Here is a 15153-nt window from a genome sequence, read left to right as displayed (position 1 = left end):
TATATGCCATGGTAAATTCAGAACCAGGAAAATTTAGTTGGGGGGCGGGGGGAATGTAGTATTTGCATTTGGACTAATTGTGATCTTTAATAGGGCTTGAAATGGGCTTTTTCTGCCTGCATTCTGGATATAATACTTTAAAAAAAGATTTACAGTTAAAGTAAACGTAATCAAGATAAAACATACCAATAGTATCTCAAAGTCTGATGCTATGATTGTCTATGAAAGGATCAGAAATGGTCAATTTTCAGACAGGCAACAAAACATTATTTTCTTTTCCTGTCTGCCAATCAGTAAAATACATAAAGCAATTATTTTTCACAACATTAACATCAAGTAGAAATATTTTAGAAAATTCAGATGGTTAAAAACATACTTCCAAATGTATGTCTCTGATCTATACAAATTCAACCAGGGCCGTAACTGCAGCCTTTCTAATCTTCAACTTGGGTCACAATAGGGATCCAAACTTCTATTCCCTCGCTAAGCGATATGGTCATTGAATCGCATCAATTTTTTGTCATTTTTTTTTACCAAGATCATTAAGTAAATCCAGCTTCCTCCATTGACTTTGTCAGGTGCCCCTGGGGAGATTCAAATAGCAATCATGTGACTGTGTATGCTGGTTGACTGCCCAAATTTTGATCAGGTGACCATAGGGACACTGCAGTAGTTTTAAATGTGAGGACCAGTTACAAGTCACTTTTTCAGTGCCATTTGCTTTTGAACAGTTATTAGATGGTTTTAAGTCGAGGACCACCTGTTTTTCAATTTTTTCTAATGGGAATTCAGCAAATAGTTCTAGCATTTTATTTCAGCTGCTATTAGTATTGTGCTGAATTCAAGGCATAAAATGTAATTGCTTAAAAACTTAATATGTGGCCTGCTCAATTGTTCATGCTTCATCCTCCTCTACCTTAGCTACATATAAGGTCCTTTCATCATTTAGCTAACTGTTTCTTGAAGTTGTTCATACTGAAAATCAATTGCAGTAATATCTAATAGCTTGGCAGGAGCCAGAGTGAGGACGGGAGCTTACATCTGTTGTGTGGCACTCAGGTTTCGAATTTGAGCTGCCAGCTTCCCAGCCGACAAGATCAGCGCCTTAACCTCTGAACCAACCCCTTGCCCTAATTTAAGGAGGGGTGATCAGCTATTTCTAGGAGCAATTTTTCTGTGTGAGATATAAATTGGCAGATATGTATACCTCTGTTCATACATTTACTAAACTCTCTTATGTTCCATTATGAGCTGATGCAATGTTCAGCACCACGTTTCTGGGGAATAAAACTGCTAAGCCCTGAAGGCTTATTCTGTATATTGCTAATTGCTACACTGGTATCTTGTTTTGGTACTAAAGGCAATGAACATTTTCAAAATTGAGCTAAGTTACTTCCCAAAAGCAACTTCTTCAGTATTCAAACTTTGAATAAAATAAGTAAATAATTCTGATTATTTAAATTTTTCTTTTAAAACTTTTAATAGGATGGCAGGTGTCTACTGAGCTTCCATTGAAAGCAAGACTTACAATGTTGAAGAATGGCTCCTAATTTTCTGTACCTGAAGTTTCAATCAGACACTTTCAAAGAATTTGGGTCTTCGCAGAACAGAAACAAAAGCTCATTTTGTTGCTGTATTGACTCATTACCAAAAATGCTAAAAACATCAGATTTATTCTGTATCCCATCTTACAACTTTTGAGTCTCGTCTCTGTTCATGTGTACAACTGCTTCAAAATTCCTGGAAATGAGGGCCATGACACCATCAAAAGGTACTGTAGGCTTTTACAAATAATAGATTAAATTTAGAACTAAATTTTCCTGCAAAGAAACCTTTCCTTAGCTTTAAGCAACTGTTTTATCTTCTATTTGCTTTCATCTCCTGTTGTATCTCTGAAGATCAACACAGAAAAGACTCAAAGGTATTTTTTCATTTTAAAGGCAGCTGGACTTTCTGTTTTAAATCAGAAAATCCATTTGCCTTTAAAATAAAAGCACCATTGATGCAACCCTGACCAGGATGAATGAGAACCTCCAGAGAAAAGATTTCACCACAACTAGGTGGGGTACAATAAAGTCAAATCTTTATTAAAAAGTCATGATACAAAGTATCTTGAGGTAAATACATACAAGTGCATACAAAACATAATTCCGCGCTAGCTTTGCCTCCAAGTATTGCCACCTCATATGAATAATGCTGTCTGATTTTTCAGAATTCTTATGGCTCTAAAATACTGATTCAATTCCTTCTGAAAATTTTTGCTGCTCATATCAGGTTCAAGGTAAGCTTTTGAATAACTTTCCTATTTTATAGCTTTAAAAAAACAGACTTTACCCTCTCAAGAGATATAATCTCTCTATTTCCTCTTTCTCCTCCATCCCCAACTGCAGCAAGTCAGTCTTTCCTGGTGAAACAAATTTCTATTTCTATAGCAAAAAAAAACTTTTACAAAAGTTTCAGAAATGGGAAAAAAATTCCTTATTAACTCAGCATCTGCATGCCTTCCTCATACAAGACAGAGGTCTGTGGTATATTCAAAAACTCTATCCAAGGGAAGGATAAGAACTACAATCCAGACATCTGGATAGCATCCGGCTGTTTTAAAATTTGATTTACATTTTTTTGGTCTTCTAAAAGTAGAACATTTGGATTAAGTCTTCAGATATAAAGAAGTTACTTATTTAGTAAAGGCATTTTGTATGGTATACATGGGATTGCAAATGTCCTGTGGCAATCCTTCAAGAAGAGGAAACTGCATACATACATGTCTGAATACCTTTGCAAATTCTGATTTATATGTAGCATTCTAAAAAGAAGGGGGAACTTTCTACCTACTATTATATAATGAACATACAAAGCTAAAGGTGAACTAAAGTATCTCATTCGTTTTTTTTTGTACCAGTTTTGTTTTATGTCAGATACATTTTCACAGAGATCAATAATGAGAGGTAAAAAGTATATGGATGATCTGGTTTGCATTTGACATTACTAAAAGAGGAATGTTAATACATTAATATCCTTCCCCAGTCTATATTCACATGAACATCAGGCAAGTGATGATTTATCTGATTACAAGAGAAGAATTTTGGTTTGGCTTGATTTTAAACCGGGGAGGGGCAGAGATAGGATTCTATAATCCTTAAATCCTGGCTTCTTAGAGAATATCTTGAGATCGGGAGGGGGAGGGGGAAACTAACCATCTTTATTTAGATTCTGCTCCACAGAATATCCCATTAGCCTTCCCCCAAATCCTTCCTCCAGATATATTGAAACTTCAATCCCATAATTCTGATAACCAACAGGAAATGAAGTGAAATATATCTAGAAAACATCAGATTGCAACAGACCATGAGATAAGGTTACATATTCCTGAACCAAAAGACCTACTACCCCATTAATCAAATATTAATACTGGTTGACAGCTTTTATTTTGGGATCAAACCAGAGTAACTCGTAGCTGGCAATCCCACCGTATAAAAAAGGAAGGGAGGAATTTTGCTCTTCTTTTTATCAGCTGTTTTTTTCTTTGCTTACTTTTCACACGGGGTTATGGCAGCTAAGGACTCCAGCAAAAGCCTCTGGCCCCGGGAACGAAGACTTAAAAGTTTAAGAAGGAAACTGGTTGCAAATCTTACTTAATAGGGATACCCCTGCTGCAAGGAAACAGCTGCCAAGAATGGAAGATGGGCATGCAGGCAATTTAATCATACAAAGGAGGGATCCCCAAAAGAGGGATTTTACTTGCCCAAGTCAAAACAGCAAAATGGTGATTAACTGCAGAGGCTGAGAGCAAGAATGCTTTAGCTGTTGCTCTCTGCTTAAAGTTAGTACCTGGCTCATCTGCTAACTTGGTTACGTCAACCAAATTCTAAAAAGCATGACAAGAGATCTCTACAATGCATTCTTTTCTATATGGTACCTCCTTGTTTGCAAGTTGGCTTGCATACCCTGTTGGCCTGACCCGTTTCTATACAATTTATCTGAACGCAAGTCTAGATAAAGGCAGGCGTGGTGAACATAATTGACTTGCTACACAAAACTCTAGGCTCCGTACAAGTTGTTCAGGAAAGGTCTAAAACATTTGCGCCCTGAATATTTTTTGGGACTGTGTGATATTATCTTGAAAAAGGCATAAGTTGTAGAAGGCACTGCAATGAGTGCAGAGGAGCGGGAAAATCCTGCTGAAGAGACAAATGCCATGAATGAAATTTTCTCTGTCACATGTGCAATATTGTTCAACAGAAGCATCAAATTAAGGCACATCGGTATCGCTCGCCAAAACGAACAGCTCGGCTCAGATTTCTTCTGCAGTAAATAGCAAGGCACTGAAGGAAGAGGATAATGTAGAGGCCAAAAAGCCTTATTGCCCAGTGGACAGAAAACTTTTGGCAGAAACAGGTGGAAGTACAGCATTTCAGTACCAGACTCTGATGAACAGGAAAACATACATACAGTTTTGGTCCATTAACCCTGAGCCAAAGAATAACACTTAGGCAAACTTAATAAAGCATAACCAAGCCTTGATAGCAGGACCACAGTAACAGAATTATCTCTACCCTTTTCTTCCAAAACCACACTCTCTCTTGGTGATCTCCAGAGGTGGACTACAACTCCTATAATCCCTCTTTCACTAAGTCCTTGACTAGGGATTGTGGAAGATCATGTCCAGCCCCTCTGGAGAACATCCAAATGGAGAGAGCTGTTCTAAAAAAAACAATAATACTCAAAATGCATGATGTCGATAGCAAACACAACACCTCACATAAACTCTTCCAGATTACTCAGCGTTTCACCAATGTTTCAGGTGAATCCAGTAGAGAAGACAGAGTTCAAGTAATGTTCATCTTACAGAAAAGTGGCCTCAAGCAGCTCACTGAACCAACCGCGGTATATACCAAAGACACACAGATTTAACAGCCTGGATGAGCAAATAATTGTGTCATTGGAGTCCAAACCCTTTGAATGACGACACTGGAAAACAACTACTATTTCTCCGTCTAAGAGTTAGAACACCAAAACTTTCCAGCCGGGATACAAGAAGGAGCATCCAAAATACAGAGTGCCACAGCATTGATCAAGTACCCAGTCAAAGACTACTTCCCTGTTGTTGGAACTAATTGTCACTCTGAGTTTGAAGTTCCCCCCATTATTATTGCAAGAGCCTAAATTCACAGATTCCATGTCGAAGGTTACAGCTGATCCTGAAGTCACTGCAGGTAACTGGTTCGTCATCTCTTTTCCGTTAACAAAAACAGCTCCTGCAATAGATAAGAAATGCTGGTGAACCTACCCGGTCACAAAAGAGTTTTTTTTTTTTCAATTTCCCATGGAAATCAAGTAACTTCTGAGCTTCCTGAATTCACCATCTGTAATGATTTGCAACACGCTTGATGGATACCTTATTAAATTACATTCCTGTCACTAGAGACCCTAAGTTGGCTTGCTTGCAAAACAAAGGGGCATTTCCAATTTCATTATCCCCAAATATGTCTCTTCCCTTTCATATCCAACTCCCCAAATCAAAAGTGAATGGTGGAAACTGTCCTGGGGAACTAGATATAGTAGCAGAACATTCTCATTAGTTGGTCTCCTGACCAATACAGTTATTAATGGTTAAACTTCCCAAGAAAGACCATTTTATAAGAGTGCTCATTGCCTCCAAAATAGTTAGGATTCCCACACTATTCTACATAATGTCTGACACACACATCAATGATACTCATTTACCATACTGGCAGCAAGAAAAGAGGGAAAATTATTTTCTCAGTTCACAATTCTCATTTACAAGTGGTATGGCAAATGTTTTAAAATAATGTTGTAAAAGGTTGTCCAAGTTTTTGAGGTCAAGGGCTACGTTCTCTGTACAGAAGCTTAATGACACATAAAACTTAGGATTTACTGATCTTTATAATTTCCCCCCTGACAAATGAAAAGAAGGATGTATTATTATGATGTTAAGAGAAAACAAGGCCATCAAAGAAGACGAGGGTTGGACACCATCAAGGCTGACATCAGCCAGAGCATAGAAAAACTCCAAGAAATAGTGCAAGGTCAAAAGATGTGGAGATCCTTGCAAAGAGTCAGACACGACTGAATGGATAACACTGTCATCATCATTATGATAAGTACTGAAGGGGTTAGTTGTGAACCTTTGCTCTAGCCCAGTCAGGCTTTTGAAAATTAGAAGCCTGCTAGGATATGGACATCCGTGTTTTGACTGCCTCTTTCCCCAAAAGCAGTGCTTAGCAATCTTGGAAAATCACATTTATTATTTTTATCACCTATTTAGGATTCCTCCATGTCATAATACAGTCATCCTATATACAGTAGGTCTTAAAATAACAGTACTTTAGGATACAGGTGGAGATTGCAGGTCAGAAGGTGGGCCAAATCAGATCTTTTTGCAACTCACCATTGGTACTAATGCACACAGCTCTATCCCGTTGCAAAGAATCATAGTCATTCAGCCGCTCAACACAAACTCCAATACTATCTTTCCTGTCTGGCTGGCCAACTGTTTCAATTCTGTGAAGAGAAAGGGGGAAGACAGTTATATTTAGAAGAAAATGTTAATATAAAACACGTCCTTGATAAATGTGCCCTCCTTTAAATCTCACAGTCTAGGAATCTGCAATTCAGCTCTCTCCCATCTGGTGTTCCTCACATATACTGAAATCCGAATCCTACAATCCCAACCTATATCGGTCTTCAACGCTCACTACACTTACCAGCTTTGGGAAAACTAGTCTAGTAGATGAGATAGTTTCAGTTTGCCTCAATTCATCTTTCTTAAAGATGGAAAATTTCTAGGATTGGGAAAACCAACCACCCTCACGTTCTGCATAAGGAAAGGCCTTCATTGGATCAGTGGCCTCTTTAGCTAAAATGATACATTAGAGCAAGTGTTAGTGAAAATATCTGCCAGTGATGTTAGCGAACCATGCCTGATGCTCTGAACAATACAGCTAGATGAATGATCTCACCTATTATCTAGCTATTTGCCATACAGTTACTTCTTCCAGTCATATTGGGAGAAGCAACATTCTGCTTGCCAGCATTAATTAATAAGATATTTGCTGTCGTGACGCAGTTTGTTGGTTTTCCCGATAGAACTAATTATCCTGAAACCATTCCTTTGGAAAATTGTTCAGTTTTCTCTACAGGGTACCACTTTCAGACTAAACATTCCTCCACTTATTTATTTATTTATGAACAGATGTCCCACTTTTTCATTATTTAAACAAGCTCAAAGTAATTTTCATTAGTAACCAAATAAGCATTTATTGTCAGAATCTCCAGAACAGAGAATGTGTTCGGGTGCTCTTATTTATTTGATTGATTGATCGATTGATTGATTTATATTACCGTCTATTTGCCCATGGCGACTCGAGGCAGCTTACCAAATGTAAAACCATATTTAAAATAAAAAACAACAAAAACTAACAAAAAGAATCAAATAAATTAATAAAGTATAATAGAACAAAATCTGGGAAAAAATAAATTTAAGAAATCACCCCCAACTCCCACCCCACCCCCCGCCCCAACGACAGCAGATCACATGAGCCACTTGATGGGCTCCATCCTGCTCTGGGTTCCCCAGGCCCGCTGGCAGAGCCAGGTCTTCAGTGCCTTCCAGAAGAGTATTAAGAGTGGGGGCCATTCCAATCTCTGGGGGATAGATGTTCCAGAGAGAGGGAGACACCACGGAGAAGGCCCTTCTTCTGGGTCCCACCAGGTGTATCTCCCTCAGGGATGGGACCTGCCTCCCCACTCTAATGGGTTGGGTAGCTGTGACCAGCAAGAGACGGTCCCTCAGATAACCTGGTCCCAAGCCATGAAGGGCTTTAAAGGTGACAACTAGCGCCTTGAATTGCACCCGGAAGCAAATCAGCAACCAATGCAGCTCCCACAGGAGGGATGAAACATGTGCACACCGGGATCTGCACAAAACCATGTGGGCAGCTGCATTTTGCACCAACTGGAGCTTCCGGATGTTCTACAAGGGCAGCCCCATGTAGAGCGCGTTGCAATAATCAAGACGGGAAGTGACTGGGGCATGAGTGACTGTGATTAGGGACCTTTGGTCCAGGAAAGGGTGTAATTGGTGCACAACCCACAGTTGCACAAAGGCTCTCCATTATATTAATAATGGTAGCAGTCGGAAGTACCATACTAAGCAGAAATCTGCTATGTGAGAAGAAATTTCAAACAAGTTGATGTCATGGCCTGAACAGCAGAATATACACACAAGGGGAATCAGGAAGAGTTATCTTCCAAGTTTCATTTAACCATTTGGAATTTATGGTTATGACTCTGAGGATACCCTGAGACATAGTCCTTGATTTATGGCCACAATTGAGCCCAAAATTTCTATTGTTGAACAAGAGAGTTCTTAAGTGAGTTTTGCCCCATTTTAGGATCTTTCTTGCCATTGTTGTTAAGCGAACCACTACAGTTGTTAAGTTAGTAACACAACTGTTTAGTGAATCTGGCTTCCCCATTGACTTTGCTTATCAGAACGTTGCAAACAGTGGTCACATGACCCCAGGACACTGCAACCGTCATAAATACATGTCAGTTGCCTAGCATCCAAATTTTGATCACATGACTAAATTAATTGTTATAAGTGGAGGACTACCTGTATCAAGTAGCAACCATAAAATGTGAGATAATCCTGCTTGCTAAGAAAAGGAAGTAAAATGGAAAAAGGAGCGAGAGCTAGAAATTTATTGTCTTTTTTTCAACCTTACAAGGTTATGTTATCTGCCCTGTAGGAGATAAGAACCGAAAAGTAATGAACCTTTAAATGGCCTGCTTCTTCTGGCCAGTATATTTGTACAAGTGTAGGGAAGTTCCCCCTCCCCAGATTAAAATATTCTTTATTCTTAATATTAAAAAGAGGCAGGATAGAATATTTGCCCCAAAGGAGACATGGAGAAAAGGCTTAACAAAGGCTTCCTGCCATAGGAAAGCAGCCTCAAGCAGAAGCTTGAAGAGGCTGGTCTTTAGGAATGGAGATTTTGTATCCATTCAGAAAGACTGGGCCAATCTGTTCATAAGCAAAGAGACTCCAAATAAGCAATATAATTAGTCCAGCCAAAGCAGACAAGATTAGCTCAGACAAACACATTGGGATTTGCATTTCCCCTTTTGCCTGTAGAGCCAGCCACGACCCCTGCATGACCCTACAGGAATTTGGCAACAGCCATCAGAATACTGAAGGACATGTTCTTGCACAGGAACAAGCATCTCAATCACAAAGTCCCAAAGAATGTATACAAACCCACCTACTCTCGACCCCATTTTGTCAAGTGACATGCTGCTGTCACTGAAGTTTCTGGCTACCAAATAAACAGAGACCTTCTTTTCTGCAGCCTGCCCCCATTTTATTTCCAGTGTCTTTCTCCTGTACCAGATTTTCCTTCCAACACAAGGGGGGGAAAAAATCCAGGTTGATTTTACAAACCATCTCATTTATAAGAGTTTGTGTTTCAAACGAAGCAGATACAGTACATGTGCCAGCAAAAATGAAAGCACAATTATTTCAGAAACAGGGAAATGTTAAAACATCCCCCATGTTTTTAAGGAGTACAGGTCGGGCAGCAATAACTTAATTCTTCCCCTCGATTTTGAATAGACCTCAAAACAGGAACCATATTGTCCTGCTAATATTTTAGCCAGTCTTCCTTTTCTTCAGGAAGAGACTCAGCTGAAGGCTAATGTTACAAAATGGGGGAGAGGGAGGAGGAATCTCTTACATCTGGAAGCAATCCATAAGAGAAGGTTACTTGTAAAAAAAAAAAGCAAAAACTGAGATTTACAATCTCCAGTTGTTTCATCCTTAATTATACACTGCTAACTGATACATTTTTCAAAAAGACTGTTTTTAACCATGGACTTCAATATATTTTGGTGTGGAAATTTTGCATTAAGCTTGACATGTTCCCCTTTGATGCTACATTTAGTTCTTATTACAACTCTAGCTGGTAAGAACATAAGCAGTCCATTGTGAGAATAAACCTCTAGGCTAGTGTTTCATGTCCAAAAGGAGCTGATTAGATGTCTCTGGGAGGTATCCAAGCAGAGCATGAAACTAATGGTTACCAACTGTGACCCCGGCATCTTTATTAGATGGATGTCTGCAGTTCATGGAAATGCCATGTGGTTATATGGATTAACTTATGCTCCGATCCAGGAATTTCTTGCAGATACAGAAGCTCAAAATAGAATGTTTTGCAAGTTTACAAGAAAGCACAAACCCTGGATAAAACGGCAACCTAACAGCAAACCATATACTCGTATGTATACGTCTATTTGTTTATTGAAGTTAGATATTGCTTGATTCCCAGTAACACGGGTAGCTTACATAGTAGTCAGAATGGGGAAGGGAACTCCAGACATGTGTGAAGTTGAATCATGACTGAATGCAATCTCTGAAATACAGAATAGGGCACCCTATACGAGGACACATAGGCTGTCACGATCTTCTGTTCTGGCTGGAGAAAAACTCTCCCAGGAACAGCCTTTGGCTGCCAAGAATCAAGTCCAAAACGTGGTCAACAAAAACTGTAATTATAATAAGTCCAATCAAAGCAAAATGAAGTAATTGGACAAACAAGGCAGGAGCAAGAATTCCAGGCGTGAAAGCACAGCAATAACTCAACACGATTGAGAAGATGCCAGGAACACAGATAAGCAAAGACAACACAGGATATAGTCACATTTGCTCCCAGCAGTTGCCACACTCAGCATGCATTTCTTTTAAACTCTCATTCCCAGGGGTAGCTAATGAAGGGAATCAGGGCCCTTTCCTCCCCTGTAAACCACGCAGCCCACGTTGCTCTTTTCTCTGTTCCTCCCTGCCTGGGTCTTCCTCTGAACTCCCTGTCCCTTGTTCTATCTCTCCTCTGCTCTGTCCAGTCAGACTTTGCCCTCCCCCAGTTTCCTCCACAGCCAATGGAGCCACCCTCCCTGTTCGTATTCCTCCTCGGATTCAGACTCCAAAAGGGGCATGACAGCAGCTATCATTTGTGGGTTGCACAGCAATTATTTTTATACAATAGCAAATGTTAACATTTCCCGCTTGAATGTGCCTTGCCTCCCCCACCCCAGTAGGAAGTCAGAACCAATCAGCATGCATCTCCACACAACACGCAGCCCTCTGCAACCTCCCTTTTTACCCATCAATTGCTCCGCAGCATAGGTATGTGGCAATGGCTACAGACCATTGTGGCCCGTTAAACGTTTCTTTCTTATTGAAATGTCAAAGCTGTTACAAGTCGCTTCATCGTTTTGCTTGTTTATTGAGCCTTGCTACAGAATGTTCCTCCTCTTTTCAAGGTTTAGACTTCTAAATAAATAATTATTTTATTTGTGTGGATTTTCTTAGTCAGAAGAAATTATATTTCTAGAAATAAAATCAAAACATATATCAAATCAGACTCCATCAAGCTTGCACATCTTTCTTTTGGGAATTTGCATTTATAGAATATCCATGATATAAAATTAAGTAAAATCTCTTACACCCACCCACCCACACCTATTGTGCAGTACAAATAACTAGAGCTACACATGCAGAATTCAAGCAAACTCTTCTATTGTATTCTGCCTATAATACAGGAATCTCCCCAAAGATTGTCTTTCATTGGGAACAGATAGATCAGATTTCATAAGAGCTTGGAACAGGGTAGTCCTAGATCTCTTGTAGCTGCAAAATGATTGATTCCCCTTTCCTTGCCTGACTGGGCATTTCCCAACATCTATCCAGAAAAGCTTGTCTGGCAGAAACAAAGTATAGAAATCAAATCAAAACCAAAGCATCCAATATTAGTAAGTCCAATAGCTAAACACAGCCCTTCTAAATTCCAACCCAAGCTTTGAAAGACAAAATCTTAGGCTAAAAGGTTAGGAGGAGGGCAGTTTAAAGTGTTTTCCAGTTTCCAAAAGCAATTATGTCATTACAAAGGAGGTTCAATTCATTGATGGTTCTCTTCCAATAAGACCCACAATAAAAGCAACATGTCTGCCCTGCTTGTGCTTAGGTTGTGACAAAAATCTCTCTTGCCATTTTCCACAACTCTCTCGCATTGCCCTTTGATAATTTCCCCCCAATTTGGAAATGAAATGTGACCCCGTTGGCTTCCCTAGAGACTTTCTTCCCTCGGTTGAATATTGATTGTTTCTTTGCAGTTTGGCAAAGGTTATTGCTTCTCTCTTTTTCATACACACATCCTGTCAACCCCAGCACAAAAGAAGAGCAGAGCAACCCTTGAGGAGAAAGATAATCAAGTCCACAGGGAAAAGGAGGAGGAGGAGGAGAAGGAAAAAGCCCGGCCAAGGAAATCTAGAGAATTCAAGGACAGACATTCCTCTTTGCTGGAAAACAAAGTTTGGGGTGGACGAAGCCCAAGGCCAAGTAACAGAGAAAGCCAACATTTAAGACCAAAAGATAGGCCAGCTTGGAACAATCTGGCTCCCTAAACCTAAATGTCCAATAAACGAAGCCTATCTTTTTTCCACGCAGAAATAGGAAATGCACTTCACTTGAACTAGGAATGTTTTGATTTCAAGTGATTAAAGGCTCCCCAACAGTAGAAGAACCCACCTAGGAAGGGAGAAACTGGTCACCCTCCAGATGTTGCTGGGCTCCCAGTGGCTGGGTGACTGCTAGACTTGTAATTCAGCCAAAGCTGGATTTTTCTAGGTCGTTTTTTAAAGTAGAAAAATAAATTCAGTCAAGTTATCAGGTAGGTTTTTAAAGATAAGCTTTAAAAAGTCGTCCAGTTTTATGTGCCCTGGATGGAGGGCTTTGAATACCTCTAAGCCAGGAGTCTTCAAGCTTGGTAACTTTTAAGACTTATGGACTTCCAGAATTCTTCAGCCAGCCGTGCCATGCTGGCTGGTGGGGAATTGTGGGAACTGAAGTCATAAGTCTTAAAGTGGCCAAGTTTGGAGACCCCTGCTATAAAAGCAGTAGCAGCAACATGGGAAGTGATTAAAAGAGTAGGGCACCTGGTGGGAAAGACCAGGCCTATATATGGAGATTCAATTAAACTGGTTTATTGCTAAAAGTTTATGCACAAGAATCTTTCCAGCCAATGGTCTGGCCTACGGGGGTGGTGGGGGTGGTTTGGACTTAGTATTCTTATGGCTACACAGGTCTAGGCTGATTCCACTTTTCACTCTGTTCCCAGATGCCTATGGAGATTCTCAGTCGTCCAGATCATGACTGTCCCAAATGTGTGTTGTTTTTTTTCAGGGGGCAACTGGACTTTGTTTTACTAGAAGACATTTTACCTCTCATCCAAGAAGCGTCTTCAGTTCTGACTGAATGGTGGTGAACGGAAGGATTTATATTCCTTGCAGTCATGTGGTCATTAGCCCTTTTTCGGAGAGTCGTTGAGGCTACTTGGAACTTTATTTGCACCCTCAGTGTCACTTCAATCCTGTAGTCTGCAATTTTTTTTCCTGGAAATCCTTTCATACTTCTGCACCATTTAGCTATACACTGTGGGATGGACACCCTTCGAATGGGGCTACCTGTACACAATCCTTCGATGTTCATATTACAGTCTAGATTTCATTTGTTTTGAGCATTAAAAACCAGAAGTGACACCTAGCGAGTCAACCCTGAGTAACTGGAACACAGTCTAGCTCAACAAAGGAAGAGATCAAAGGAGGAGCCGCGGTGGCACAGTGGTTAGAGTGCAGTCCTGCAGGCTACTTCTGCTGACTGCCAGCTGCCAGGGGTTTGGCAGTTCGAGTCTCACCAGGCTCAAGGTTGACTCAGCCTTCCCTCCTTCCGACGTCGGTAAAATGAGGACCCAGATTGTTGGGGGCAATAGGCTGACCCTGCAAACCACTTGGAGAGGGCTGTAAAAGCACTGTGAAGTGGTATATGAGTCTAAGTGCCATCAATGCCATCAAAATTCAGTTTGGGAAGATACAACCAGGTAATTGATCGATCCATCTTTCCTTACCGGAATGTCAGCGTCTGACCACAACAATAAGTTGGAGCCTTGGAATACAGCATGCCACCCGCTTGCGAATCGTTTCGAAGGGCTATGTTCCTTCGGCTGCTCAAGCTGTAGCCCTCAATACCTGGAGTCCATTCTAAGGAAAGAAGAAGCAACAGTAATGCAGAGGCCCGGCCTAGTTTGGACAAACTACAAAACACAATATAATATTCTTCGTTCTCTGACCCCCCACAGGCCCGGCCTTTTCAGAAAACAATGTGTGCTTTGCTTCAATTTTTAGCTATGGTTTTGTACACATGCCAAAATAGGAAAGGGCACAAAGAAGAATGTACACGTAGTCCTCGACTTACAACCTTTCATTTAGTGACCGTTCAAAGTTACAACAGCACTGAAAAAAGTGACCTAGAACTGTTTTTCACACTTACAACCTTCACGGCATCCCCATGGTCATTCGGATGATTGACTCACATTTATGATGGTGATCGTTTGTGATCTCCTTTTGCGACCTTCTGACAAGCAGAGTCAATGGGGGAAGCCAGAGTTCCACTCAACAACCGTGTCACTAATTTGAGAGCTGCAGTGATTCACTTTGCAAACAAAGCGAGAAAAGTTGTCAAATGGAGCAAACTCACGTAACAAATTTCTCTTTTAACAACATACATTTCGGCCTCAATGGTGGTCCTTGAGGACTACCTGTACACAGCAGTCCTCGACTTAAAACAGTTTGTTTAGTGACCATTCAAAGTTACGACGGCACTGAAAAAAGGGACTTGTGAATGTTTTTCACGTTTACGACCATTGCAGCCATCCCCATGGAGACGTGATCAAAATTCAGACGCTTGGCAACTGGCATGTGTTTATCACAGTTGCACTGTCCCAGGCTCACCTGATCACCACCTTCCCAGCCAGCTTCCAACAAGCAAAGTCAGTAGGGGAAGCCAGATTTGCTTAATGAGTGACTGGTTCACTTTACAACTGCAGTGATTCACTTAACAACTGTGTCCAAAAAAGGTTGTACAATGGGGCATAACTCACAACTATCTTGCTTGGCGATGGAAATGTTGGGCTCAACGGTGGTTGTAAGTTGAGGACTAACTGTAACCCACAACGGTCTGATCCCATACAAACCTGCGGGCTAAATCCATGAGACAAGCCTTGTTAGGATCAATAAACTTAC

General features: G+C 40.5%; 1 protein-coding gene across 2 annotated transcripts in view; it reads right to left on the bottom strand.

The window, feature by feature from the left end:
* Nucleotides 1-2061: 2061 nt before the first annotated feature.
* CRLF3 (cytokine receptor like factor 3) overlaps nt 2062-15153 on the bottom strand; it is a 31858-nt gene continuing 18766 nt past the window's right edge. For both annotated transcript variants that reach the window (XM_026711173.2, XM_087925128.1), the window contains exons 6-8: nt 13980-14112; nt 6413-6525; nt 2062-5258 (exon numbers count right to left, since the gene is read on the bottom strand). In XM_026711173.2, coding sequence (XP_026566958.2) covers nt 5005-5258; nt 6413-6525; nt 13980-14112 — 500 coding nt within the window. In that variant the 3' untranslated portion in view covers nt 2062-5004. The remainder of the gene's footprint in view (nt 5259-6412; nt 6526-13979; nt 14113-15153) is intronic.

The sequence above is a fragment of the Pseudonaja textilis genome, chromosome 2, assembly GCF_049901715.1.
Source record: "Pseudonaja textilis isolate UNSWEBS1 chromosome 2, rPseTex1.2, whole genome shotgun sequence".
NCBI classification, from domain to species: Eukaryota; Metazoa; Chordata; class Lepidosauria; order Squamata; family Elapidae; genus Pseudonaja; species Pseudonaja textilis.
The sequence above is the reverse complement of the archived record's forward strand: the minus strand, read 5'-3'. Positions and strand labels throughout refer to the sequence as shown.